Source organism: Sabethes cyaneus, chromosome 2 (assembly GCF_943734655.1).
Source record: "Sabethes cyaneus chromosome 2, idSabCyanKW18_F2, whole genome shotgun sequence".
NCBI lineage: Eukaryota > Metazoa > Arthropoda > Insecta > Diptera > Culicidae > Sabethes > Sabethes cyaneus.
Window position 1 is genome coordinate 55,986,797 of NC_071354.1, and position 13,689 is coordinate 56,000,485.

At 40.2% G+C, this 13,689-nt stretch overlaps 1 protein-coding gene and 1 pseudogene across 1 annotated transcript; both read left to right on the plus strand.

Annotated features, from left to right (window-relative positions):
* Positions 1–538: 538 nt before the first annotated feature.
* Positions 539–4,123, plus strand: LOC128735445 (serine protease easter-like). Its single transcript, XM_053829929.1, has 4 exons — positions 539–551; positions 3,182–3,416; positions 3,477–3,574; positions 3,834–4,123. Exons 1-4 carry the CDS (start codon positions 539–541, stop codon positions 4,121–4,123), a joined length of 636 nt encoding a protein of 211 aa, XP_053685904.1.
* Positions 4,124–8,102: 3,979 nt separating this feature from the next.
* Positions 8,103–11,862, plus strand: LOC128735446 (CLIP domain-containing serine protease B9-like; annotated as a pseudogene).
* The last annotated feature ends 1,827 nt before the right edge of the window (positions 11,863–13,689 follow it).

Consider the following 13,689-nt stretch of genomic DNA (forward strand, 5'->3'; position numbering starts at 1 on the left):
TCCTTCTCAGTCAGCTTCCCCTTCTGTCACGTAGCCAAAACAATGCTTTTTTCTCCTCGGTGCAGCACAACTGCAATTTTATTTGCACCAGTCTTAATGCAAGAGAAACGCAAACCTTTTTACCCTTCTTGGCTGAGTTTCGAAAGGTTCAACATGAACGAACTTTCTCGGAATGTCTAAATAACTAACCAATAAGAAAATGAATTGAAGAGCAGTTAACCAAGTAGCTTTAGGTCCATTTAGTTGAAGCAATCGAATTACGACTGAAATTAGTCATAATACGATTACCGCAACTACTTTGTAACAACCGTGCTAGTAGGGGTTAATCGAACATAAAACAAAATAATCAACACAACTCTTTATTACAGAACAGAAAAACATGCTTTAGAACACCTTTGTTTAGCACTTAATAAAGGCGCAACTGCGTTAACACAATTTCTTTCCGCGAATTCGGAACGTTCCCCTGAAGAGCCCTTATAAGCTGCGCGGCTTTTATACTGCATTAGTAGCAAATGTTTCCTAGATGATTAAGAGCGAGATGGCCGCAGGCTGTGAGTGTTCACCAGTGACCTGCCGTCAGAAACACCGGCCTCTGCGGGGGCCGCCCTCCTACAGAAACTGTTTCTATTTAGGTGCATGCATTTTCCAAGGTTTACTGACAAGCAGGGATTATGCATTAGTTGAGTCCGAACGAGCGACAGCGAGTAAAGACAGCATATATCCAGAACTTGTGCAGGTTGAAGGCCGTGGATTCGTGTTTCGGCCATATGTAATTCGGCTATTGGTGATTCGGTCATTAGATCTTTTATGCCATTTGTTATTTCGGCCTTTTGCGTTTCGGCTATTCGTGATTCGGCCATTTGAGTTTCGACCATTAGTAGGTAATCCGTTTCAAATCCAATTACAAATCCAATTTCATGTCCAATTTCTAGTCCTGTTTGATCAATTTTAAACCCATTTTACACTCAGATTTCAATTGCAGGTATAGCAACGATAATAATCTACCCTCAATAATTGATACACATTATCTGGTGTATTGAACAAATCAACTCGCTTTCTTTCAGGTGCATTTTTCCTATGACTGCCGAATGTCAAGTCCTCCTTTGGCTCTTTGCTGTTTGAATTCATTTTGATTCGAAGTTCCCTGTGTCCCGCACACCGACCGGACGCAGTTATTGGACCTACCAGCGTCGTCGTCGTCGTCGCGCAATTTAGCGATGACTCTTCAGTTAACGAGCAAAATCAAAAAGTATTCAAACGAAACGAAACGGCAAAGGGCAACAACTGGGAGCAAATCGTAAAGCGGCGAATCAAGTTTAGGGGACGAATCAATCGTACCCGGTAAAGAATTATAAGGAAGAGTAAAACTCGTTTGATCTCTTCGACTCTCTTTTTCTTTACTATCGATCCGATCGATTCGGGACGTCCCACTTATCAGCTGTCCGTTCGGAGATTTGCTGCATTCGAATGGAAACGAGTGGAAAATTGAGTCGATCAATTCATCTAACAGGGAAGACTTTAATATGTTTTAATTGTATGAAGGTACAGTAACCGTTTTGAAGCCAGCATGTAAATCAATTCGGACCGAACTTGGTGTATCATTAGTGATTTCTATACCCGATTTCTTCTACCCGATAGACGGCAAGCTGGGAATGGTAGTGCATTTTCATTATCTTTCCATAGTATTTTCCAATAATTATTTTTGTTAAGACATATTGTCTGACTGTAGATTTAGTGCCTACCTCTGGATTTAGATAATACAGCTGAAATCGATACTTTTCTTTGTGCAAGAAAGTTAAATATCGAACCACAGATTTTCCCAAGGAACTGGGTAGTTTACATTTTAAAAATGTTCCCCCTTTATATACAACTACCAACAGAAAACCATCCTTCAATTAAACTATCCCGAATGTGAACCATCGTATGTTTTTTATGTGGCTTTTGCCTCCCATCCAGCTTTGCTCACATGTTCAACATGTGAAACTCGAATCTGTTATTTCCGTTGGAAGGAAACAATCTGGTATGACTTTTATTTGAATGATTGATATCATTATTGTAATTGGCATTACGAGCGCAACCTCTGTGTTACCGCCCGTCTTCCTTCCATCCATCGGTGGGAGGCACATGGAAAATAAGGATTTTCTGATATACATGCAAATATCCATCCTGCAACACAGTACACAACCGTTTAGAGAGTAGGTGAGCGTATGGAACAGTACAAATTTTGAATTGGGAGGAGGGACTGTGGAACAAGCAATATAACGAGCATTTTCCCTACATCAATTATTAAGCCGGGCGCACAGAAAGAGTACTCTTCGAGTCTGAGGGACGATCTTGGAGCCTTTTCTTTATTCATGCTTCATTCGAAAAAAAAATCCTTGCCTCTCGTCTTCGTTGTAGTGCAGCACTCTCTTTGATTACGGATATCACTTTTGCAAAAGACTTTCCGTTAAATTTGATTGCCAATTACGGGTAAACCATTCTCAATTTTTCCTTCCGGTCCGATTGTCGCACTAGCAAGCGATTGATCTAGAATTTAGGTTGTTGTGTGCGAAAGTGGCCACTAATGGCTTTGCGGTACACCATACGAAAAGCTAATTTTATCTACAAATAAGGGAAAGAGTTTAGAGCGAAGAGTCTACATTACATTAGGTATTGAAACTTGTTTTGCAAATTTGCTTATTTCTGGTTAATTTCCTTATTTCCTTATCATTCGAAGAAAAACTGATCGCCTCTGATAATGCAGAATGTACAACATACTGTTGAAGAAGAATATACTTCGAGAGTTTTCGGCAGAATGGGTACATGACCATGCAAAACTACATTATATAGAAAGAATGGAGCGTTTTGTAGGTGATCGCGAAATGCCGTTTAGTGCATATCACGTTTTCTTGTGATACTGATAAGCAATTTAAACGTAAACACTTAATTCACGGTGTATTAAAAAAGCATGTAAAATATATGGGTGACTAAAATTGCAAGGTTATATTCTACGAAATTTGAGAAAAGCGCAGTGTGATCTACTATCAATACTACTGGCTTTGTTCAGTTACATGCAATGCATATTTGGGAAAATTATTTGGTGTTGCTGTTAATTCAGATAGTTTATTCAAAAGGTAACAAAACAGCATAATTTTAATTTAAACACATTTTAATGCACTATATCTTTGTGTATGTTCAGCCAGCAACAAACTACCGGATCCGGGAAAATGTGGTTCAATGGTCCCACTAGCTTCTCGACAGATTTACGGCGGAACCCGAACGAACATTGGCAGTTATCCTTGGGCTGTGAACTTGATTTACCACAAGGGAGAATCGAACGATAATCTGTTCAAATGCGGAGGAAGCTTGATTTCGGAACGCTACGTTCTGACTGCTGCACATTGTCTCACTATAATCAATTCTGATCTCAGATTGTATAAAACCTTTTTGTCTCGGAGAAGCCAAAATTAAAAGTTATACTTCCATTGTTACAGAAACCGCATACGGTTGGGAGAGTGGGATCTACTCAAGGAACAGGACTGCAATGCAGAGCTGATCTGTGCTGATCCACCGTTGGATGTTGGAATTGAAAGTATGGTCATTCACGAAAAATACGACAATTTGACGAATATTTATGATGCTGCGTTAATAAAATTAAACCACACTGTAAACTTTACAAAATTCATATCGCCCGTCTGTCTGCCACTTTCGAAAACTGCAAAAGCTCTGGACACCGATAATGCGGATTTTATTGTTGTTGGTTGGGGAGACACGGAGTATAAGAATGGAACACGCGGTGGAACTATTCGCACCTCAAAGTTTCGAAAATCTAAAGCATTTCTATTTTTCAGAATATGGAAGCCGTAACAAATTACACGTTTCGCTGAAAGGTGTTTCTAATGACGTTTGTGGAAAAGTTTACGTTAGCAAAATTTTTCCGTCGCATTTATGTGCTGGAGCAGAAAAAGGCAAGGACGCCTGTCAAAAGGACTCTGGTGGTGGTTTAGTAGCCGCTATAGATGGCGTTTATTACGAGTACGGTATTGTAAGCTTTGGCTCGGGCTGTGGACTACAAGGTGTACCGGGAGTGTACGCTCGAGTAACGACCGTTTTGGACTGGATCCTGAAGCAATTAGATTAGAAAATTATTTTGTGGTGACGGTTCATATATTTGCTCAAACATTGTGTTAAAATTATCTAGAATACCAAAAACGATACCCAGCATAAATTACGCTTCAAAAGAAAGGTCAATATTATTTCTAAGCAAGTAGGTTGTTTACACCCGATGGCAAAAATTTGCGTATAGAATCTGTACAGGAAGTGGGAAGTGACATTCTGCATTGTGATGAATGATGAAACCTACATCAAGGTCGAAACCAGATAAATGTCGGGACAGGAATGAATACTACATTGCCAGCAAAAGCCACTTTGTGAGGTATTCGTCCTTGTAAATTTGTTCGTTGCCAGTCCGTGATGTCATGAACGGCTGACTCCTTTTGCAATATCCATCTGTCCATCTTGTGCAGAACGGTTTTGTTAGCTACTCGATGATCCATCGATGAGAAGCATTTACAAAATGTTCAATAAGTTCGAATACAACTTTTCATCGTTGTGTAAGTGCGCCTCATGTGCGTTTTGTGTATTGGTATTAGTGTCAGCTTTAGTCTTATATATAGGCAAACCGATACGAAAGGTGTCGACTTGATGTCATTTGTTATTGAGTACCGCAACGCCGTAGTAAAGTTATTTGCGAGAGGTGAGCAAACCGGCAACATATTTCGGCAGTTGAAATCCCACGGGGTGAAGCGGAATTTCATCTATAACACCATTCGTCGGTATCTGGAGGCGGGCAAGGACCGTGCTAGATCCGGGCGGCCGTCTTCGGCGAGGACGCCAGCAGCCATGAAGATGGAGAGGGATCCGCTCGATCCGAAAGACCACTGTTAACCTGGATGTTTCGATCAGGACTGCCCACACGATCATGACGAAGGACCTGGGATGCAAGCCGTACAAGAAACGCAAGGTTTACGAGGTAACGGAGGCTACTGCGAAGAAGAGGCTGGACAGAGCAAAACTGATACTTTTGCGGCACGCTGGTCAGGATGAGAAACTCTTCATCTTGCAACAACCGCACAATGTCCAAAATGATCGGCAGTGGATGCCGACGTTGGCCAGCATCCCCCCGTCCCACATAAATATCCTGCGGTTCCAGAGCGCCGCGTCGGTGATGGTTTGGGGGCGTGGGAAGCTTCCACTGGTGTTTATCGAGAAAAACGTGAAAATCAACGCCGCGTACTATAAGACCGAGGTTCTGGAGAACATTGTGGCCCCGGCACATCGTGACCTCTACGGGAAAGATGATTACGTCTTTCAACAGGACGGCTCATCGGCCCACACGGCGAATATCGTCCAAGCGTGGTGTCGGGAGAATTTGAATGATTTTCTCGATAAGACTTTGTGGCCTCCCAGCTCCCCGGATCTTAATCCCCTGGACTTTTATGTATGGTCGTACATGCTGACTAAGCAGAGCGAACATAAAGTGAGCACTATGGACCAATTTAAGAAGCTCATTTCCAATATCTGGGACGAGATGCCCATGGACAAGGTGCGTGCCGCTTGTGATTCTTTTGAGAAATGTCTCAAGCTCGTCATAAAGCACAAAGGAGGGGCGCTTCCACCAAATATGTCGTAAAGGTTCTCCATAAACACTGCCTCAATAAAAATTGACTCAGAAAAGAGTATCTTGTATTTTCATTTTTTAAATACATTTTTAAAGTGTATTCGAACTTATTGAACACCCTGTAGATTTTCGAAGTAATTGGTCATAATTTGGTAATCGAACATGAAATCGGACCTCTAGTCGATTCGTGAGGTTGTACCTACTGCATCTCTGGTGAAATTTTCAAAATCCTCCCACGGTGGAAATTTGAGTTACGCCCTTTTAAGTGCCTTAAGTACTAAAAACAATGTTAAATCGACGAAACACTCATTGCAAACCACGTGCCAAACCACCAGTTCCCGACAAAACCTTTACAAAGTGCTTTCCACATTTCAGATACAACATTACATGATCTCCACAGCTGCTGGTAAGTCTAGTTTGTAAGTTTAAAGAACGAAAGTGCATTTTATTGAATATCTAATATTTTCAACGTATAAATTCGACTACTATTAACGTTAATCAGTTCTATATAAAAAAGAACAATACAATTTATTAAATTTCAAGTATCACAGTTATAATCATATCCTATAAATTGAATTGTTCAATTAAACTGTAAGTCTTTTGAGCCAATTCAATCAATATTCAAAACCATAACAATGCATGTCTGGCTGAGTGCGGATTTCTTCAGAATAAACACGCAATAAGTGTTGGCATTTTGTTTTAGTATAGGAAAGCACTGTTCGTATATCTTCCGCTGCCTCTCTATCACTTGGCATCGTGAACGCAGTTTCCAAACTAGTAGGAAAAATAGATAAAGATCAGGCTGATTTGTGGGTGAACCATATCCATGTCAGAAATCAGAAGACACTCAGAAATGAAATTCTCTTTCCTGATAGCTGGATCGATTTTTTGATTAATAGCACAAATTACACAGAAATCATGGTTCAGTTGCTTGACAATCCGTTACAAGAACAATACGTTTGTTTACAGCAGTTTTAGTGCGGTGTTTTCTTCAGATCGCGTTTATTTTGGGCTAATCTCCCAATTAACTAAACTGGATGATTAATATAACGTTTTGTTTTAACAGCCAGAGTGAAGTATAATTGAAACAAACCACTTACTAGAACAATTCAATTTGTAGGATATGACTATAAAAAATTTGACAAATTGTATTGTTCTTTTCTATATGGAACTAACTAACATTCATAGTAGTCGAATTTATACGTTTAACATATTAGATATTCAATAAAATGCACTTACGCCCTTTAAACTCTCAAACTAGACTTACCAGAAGCTGTAAAGATTTTGTAATGTTGTATCTGAAATGCGTAGAGCACTTTCTACATGTTTTTTCGTGAACTAGTGTTTCGTCGATTTAACATTGTTTTTAGTACTTACGGCACTTAAAACGGCGTAACTCAGATTTCCACCGTAGGAGGATTTTCAAAATTTCACCAGCACAACCTCACGAATCGACTGGTGAGGTCCGATTTCATGGAGCATTTTTTTTTATAACGGTCTGGGGGAGCACCATGCATCATTATAACCGTTCAATCGATTTTGATAAAACTGTACCGATGGCGATGTAAACAATACACTCTCAACTACCTTCGGTCAAAATCTCAGTCATGTTTACTCACGCGATAAAATGAGTGTGTACAATTTTTTTGGAATACAGTCTTCATTGTTCCCGTAACTGAAAAGTGGAAGATTAAATCAATAAAGAGTATTTGGATAAGTTGCACGAAATTAAATGCAGTTGTTATCAATTTGTGGTGAAGCAACGCACATAACATATGAAAATGACATATTTGAACTTATAAATTGACTTCTTTGCTTAACGTACGAACAACTTAACACGGACAAACAAGACACAGCACTTATGGCTCTTACAAAACATTAAAAGTACCTTTAACGCTAATCGGTTTCGGGTTTGATCCAACCCATCTACGGAGGTCGACGGTATTAATCATTACATCTGGTTTTATTGTGGTATTATGCAATACCAACAGGATACGAGTCAAAACATACTTATAGCTAGGTAAAAAACCATAATAAAACTGTTAATAAAGCAAATTTATTGTGGATGATTATATTACCACGATAAAACTAGTTGGTTGCACCACGTCTCTTATAAACTTACCATAAGTGTGACATAGCAATACAAAATGACACACCAATCAAAATTGATCTTATCGCGGTTGCTTGTCAAACCGCAAGAAATTTGTTTGTATAATAGAGCTATTTATAACACTCGGACCAAACAGATTTATTGCTGCTATTATGAAGAATACTAAAGTTAATACACCAAAATCATTTTTTATGCGAGGCCATATTGCCATATTCCAGTATTTTGTTTTAGCTCGCAAACAAAAATTCATCAAAGCAAAGCAAACCAAAGCGTCTGTCTCGGAGCGAGCGGCTGATTGTGAAATGCAGTATCCTGCAAGCTATACCTAAGATGGCAGATCCATCAGTTGGATGTAGGTATCGCGCCCCCCTTAAGGTAGTATACCGAAACTCTTACTTACCACGAACAACGAACAAGGAAATACAGAACGGATCAAACGGTATTAGAACAAGGAAACGAGTAATGAATAAAGATTGGAAACTTGGTACCTGGAATATTCAAACTCTCCATGAACCGGCACGAGCTGGCCTGCTTGTTCGAGAGCTGCATCGACTCGGAATGGAGATTGCTGCTATATAGGAAGTTCGATGGCCAAATTTCAGAGAAAGGGAATTTCGTGCAGTAGATCCTACTGCAGTCATTTCTTTCAAGTACCCAAATCATCATCGGAGATCGGGAAGGAGGAATTCTTCCGTCAAGTCATTGGAAGACATAACCTTCATCTGTCGATCAATGATAACTGACTGAGGCTCATAAATTTTGCCGCAGCCGGAGGAATGGGCATATGTAGCACCTACTTTACATGTTTGAATATTCGGAAACACACCTGGAGGCATCCAAATGGTTACTTCAGAAACGTGCAGGGTTTTGTTTAACGCTGGACTGGATACTTGATATGCGAAGGGATGGTCGATCAATTTCTGACTTGGAGAGACAGAACCGTTTCCGAGATTTATGGAGAAAGTTGCGCTGGTTGCGCAATTCCAAAGCCCACCAAGGTTTGGCATAGGCAGAGTTGGATGTTCGGCGTCGGCGTTTGTGTGGGACGAGATCTCTAATGATTCCATATAGTGTGCTATAGAATACACATCGCTTCATCCAGTGATCTGTTGACTGTTGATAAGTGAAGTCAACCAGTTGATCATCTTCAATCCACTAAAAGTGAGGAAGGCGCCAGGCCCAGACAGGATCCCTAACGTAGTCCTAAAAGCCGCAATCCAAGCATTCCCGCACATGTTCAGGACGGGGCTGCAGAGCTCCCTAAAGGAAGGTCACGCCCCGGACAGGTGGAAGATATAGAGGTAGTATAGAGGTCGTATAGACCAATCTGTCTGCTGGATACACTCGAAAACTGTTGGAAAGGATCATCCTCAGCAGGTTGACGAATTTTACGAAGAACACACTCGGTCTGTCGAGCATGCAATTCGGATTTCGGCAAAACAAAAACAAAGGGCGATCGATATTGCACCGTGCTTACCATCGACGTCAAAAACGCCTTCAACAGCACTAGCTGTAGCCGCGTTACTGCACAGAATGAGAGTCTTGGACTACCTGCGCAAGATCCTGACGAGTTACTTCAAGAACCGAGTGTTAGAACGAGACGACCAAGGGCTGGTGAAACGGTGAAGATTACAGCAGGAGTCCCTCAAGGCTCAATTCTGAGTCCAATGCTATGGGACGTACAGTACAATGGTGTGTTGACTTTAAAACTACCCAAAGACGCAGGCATCGTTGACTTTGCGGACGACAACTCACTGTCGGTACCAAGTGAAACGCTAGAAAAGGTAGCAATGCTGGCCACCGAGGCAAAAGCAAAACCATGCGTATAAACGTCCTTAAGAACTTGACCTTTCTTTATCGACAGACTTCGTAGCCGGTTATTAGAGTACAGGAAAATTACGGGGCTAGTGCAAAAATCCTATTAACTTCGCCCAGTCGAGATTCGAATATCCGATGATTGGCTTGTTAGGCCAGCATCGTACCCCGGAGCTAACTGGGTGGACCACGGAGGTACACAGTACGATTGAGAGATGGATACACGGAGCAAAACTGCTGATAGCTCACCATAAAACGGAAGTATTGTTGGTCAGTAACTGCAAAGCGGTGCAGTGGGTGGAAATCACTGTTGGAGAGTACGCCATAGTCTCGAACCGAATACTGAAGTACCTAAGAATGATGATCGACGGTCGGCTTAATTTCAATAGCCATGTGAACTATGTCTGTGAGAAGCCTGGATTTCAGCTTTGGGGACCAAACGAAACCTAGCAAAGCTGAATAACACGTTCCGGCTCATGGTTATGCGAGTCGCGAGTGCATATAGTACAGTACCATTCGAGGCAAATGGATGCACAAACTCACATCCATTGTTGTAGGCTAGAATTGCCACAAAATGAAGCCTTGCGAAGGTGCCATGAAAGGATGGCAGTCTAGAGTTGGTCGTCATCTCCGCATTGGTGCACGTCTCGACAGGCAATTAAGAAGTGCAAAGGTACGTCCTCCTCACGAAGTGATACTTTGGAAGTGACGGTAGTTCCGGGAAAGTGGGATATGGACGGAGTGAGTAAGGAGTATTTTTTTCGTAGTTAGGCACAAAGTACAAGATTGTGAATCCCGTATAGTGCCATCACACTATAGGTCAACCTTTTGAAGGTTTTTTCTCCTTACCGCAAAAAAACACACACATTGCTTAGTTCGTCGAACCTTATCGATTGGTGTATGTAACTCGACTCTCCAGCCTCGTATTAATTTCAAGTTTTCGACCAATTCCTAAACCAAGAATTCCAAGAATTGAGCGAACCGTGTTTTTTTAAATAGTCATGAAATGCCGTTAAAATCACGTTTTCTTGTGGCACCGATAAGCAATTTTAACACTTAATTCACGGTATATTAAAAAGGCGATTAAATTATATGCGTGACCAAAACGGCAAGGTTATATACCCTGAAAATCCAGAAAAGCGTAGTGTGATCTTCTATCAATACTGCTGACTGTGTTCAGTACCCTGCAATGCATATTTGGGCAAAATATGTGGTGTTCCTGTTAGTGCAGATAGTTTACTCAAAAGGTAACAAAACAGCATAATTTTAATTTAAACACATTTTAATGCACAATATCCTTGTGGATGTTCAGCAACCAACAAACTACCGGATCCGGGAAAATGTGGGTCAGTGATCCCTTCAGCTAATAAACAGATTTATGGCGGAACCCGAACGAACATTGAGAGTTATCCATGGACAGTGATCTTGGTTTACCGCGAGGGAGAGTCAAAAAAGGATCTGTTTAAATGCGGAGGAAGCTTGATATCAGAACGCTATGTTCTAACTGCTGCACATTGTCTCGCTATAATCACTCCTGATTTCAAATTGTATGAAACCTATTTGTTCCGGAAAAGCTAAAATTAAAAGTTACGCGTCTATTGTTACAGAAACCGCATACGCTTGGGAGAGTGGGATATAGTCAAGGAAAAGGACTGCGATTCAAAGTCGATCTGTTCTGATCCACCGTTGGATGTTGGAATTGAAAGTATGGTCCTACACGAAAAATACGACAGTTCGACGATTGTTAATGATATCGCGCTAATAAAATTAGACAAAAGTGTCAGCTTTACGAAATTCATATCGCCAGTTTGTCTTCCACTTTCGGAAAAGGCAAAAACTTTGAACACCGATAAGGCGAATTTCTTTGCTGTTGGCTGGGGAGCTACGGAGTTTGAAAATGGAACATACGGTAGAAATGTTCACAGCTCAAAGTATTAAAAGTCTAAAGCATTTTAATTTTTCAGAGTATGGAAGTCGTAACAAGTTGGAAGTTTCGCTGAAAGGTGTTTCCAATGATATTTGTAGCAAAGTTCATACTGACAAGATTTTTCCGACCAATTTATGCGCTGGAGCGGAAAAAGGTAAGGATACTTGCCATGCTGACTCTGGTGGTGGTTTAATATCCATTGTTGATAATGTTTATTATGAGTACGGCATTATAAGCTGGGGCGAGGATTGTGGACTGGCAGATATGCCAGGAGTATATACTCGCGTAACGAACTATTTGGACTGGATTCTGAAGCACTTAACATAACAAAACATTTTGTGGATATGAACCATTTTTTAGCTGAATTCTTTTCATTGAAATTATCGCCGATGCTAAAAACAATACTAGCATAAATTTCGTTTCAAATAAAGGATCAATGTTCTTCTTCTCTCTAAGTTACATGCATTATTCAGGAGCCTGACATGTGTAACCAGATTAGTCGTAATTACTATGTTGAGTAAAAGACAATTGAAATTATTATTACTACTTGTCATTAATTTCACGTTCCGCATAATTATACGTGCCAAAGTATTTGCTTTCTATCACAACTTAACCTTTGCGACTAAAATTAGAAGTGAGTCTTAATATCTTGCTGCAGAAAACAATGGCTGATGGGCAAAGCTGTAGCGTGACATTGTGGCGCCCTTGGCGGAGGCGCAATTTGGCGTATTCTAAATCAGTGTTTCTTCCAAATTTATCGTTTTTTTGATTCATACAATCACGCAGTATTCGTAGAGTGTCCCTTACCCATTATTCCACAATACTTAAAGTATGCATTGAAAAATAAGCTGATTTTAGCGATTTTCTATGCGGTTACCCTGCCACCTGGTGGTGAATCCACGCGTGTATTGCCAACCGTAGCAACGAAAGACTTTCCTGCCAATAACAGTTACACAACTGGTTAGAGAAAGATTGTTTTTTCTATTTGATTGAGAGAATGAGTATAAGTTTTAAACAATAATTTCATCCATCAAACAATATTTTGCATGTTTCACTTGAAATATGATCAAAACGGCGAATATTATGTACGTAACAAGTAACGGTATTGAAAGCCAACTTAACTTAGATATATTTGCGTATAAGAGGCTACCATATTCGAATAAAGGAACTAAAAGATTTCTAGCTAATTGTAATCGTATTGCTTGAGAAGAGTAATGACGTAGTGCAACTAATGATTGTATAGACCCGTAAACTTTCTTACAAACGGCTGATATCTGGGTGTCCCACTCATATAACTATCCTACAGCCCAAGTTTTTGACTACTGCTGAATAGGGAATAATTTTGTTTCCAACCATAATTTGAGCACGATTGCCATTGCGAAATGATTGAGTTACTCTAATCCATTATTTGATTTACATCCATATTAAGTTTATTTTCGAGATTGTCAGTTTCATTACTTTTTCCAGAAAGGTGTAATTGGAAATCGTCAGCATTAGCAAAAAGCAAATCCTAGGTGCTACATTCCGTTTTCGAAACTTGACCTTCTGTTTTTATTCGACGGACTTCGCAGCGAGTACAGGACAATTGCAGGACCAGCTGCTACGATCCTATTGACTGTAACAGTCATATAGGTGAAAGTTACAGTGTAGTAGTTGCTCAGGAAGATCATTAATAAACATCGAAAACAAAAGCGGTCCTGAAATTCACCCTTGCAGGACTCCGCTTGTTACGTTAGACAAGTGTGATTTTATGACTCATTGAACTCAACATAGTGTATCGGCCAGACAGCTATGAATGAAGGAGATTAGTAGCACATTTTTGAAGTAAGAATCAACGCTTTAGCTTTATTTTAGGTAAAGCATGGTTGATTGAGTCAAAAGTTTAGCTACGAGTACCATAACTCTAGCAAACTTTCGATCCAACGCACAACGAATGTCATTTTCAATATTGATGAGCGCTGTGATTGTGCTGCAATGTTTACGGTATTTGGCCTGAAGAGGACACAGTAATTAAGTTTGTTTAGCTATTGGACCTTCAAATAAAAAAATAAATAAAATAATTTGCTTATAGTTTCTATATGTAAGAAGGTAAGTAAATAGGTATTTTCTCTTTTGTAGTCACGCCTTCAAGCGGACTACTACGAAAGTATGAGCATCAGGCTTATAATTGAGCAA

What these genes read in the sequence shown, in the direction of transcription:
- LOC128735445 (XM_053829929.1), top strand. An exon ending in ATCAATTCTGATCTCAGATT is followed by an intron (nt 3,417 to 3,476) that starts GTATAAAACCTT and finishes CCATTGTTACAG; the next exon opens with AAACCGCATACGGTTGGGAG. An exon ending in GTTGGATGTTGGAATTGAAA is followed by an intron (nt 3,575 to 3,833) that starts GTATGGTCATTC and finishes TCTATTTTTCAG; the next exon opens with AATATGGAAGCCGTAACAAA.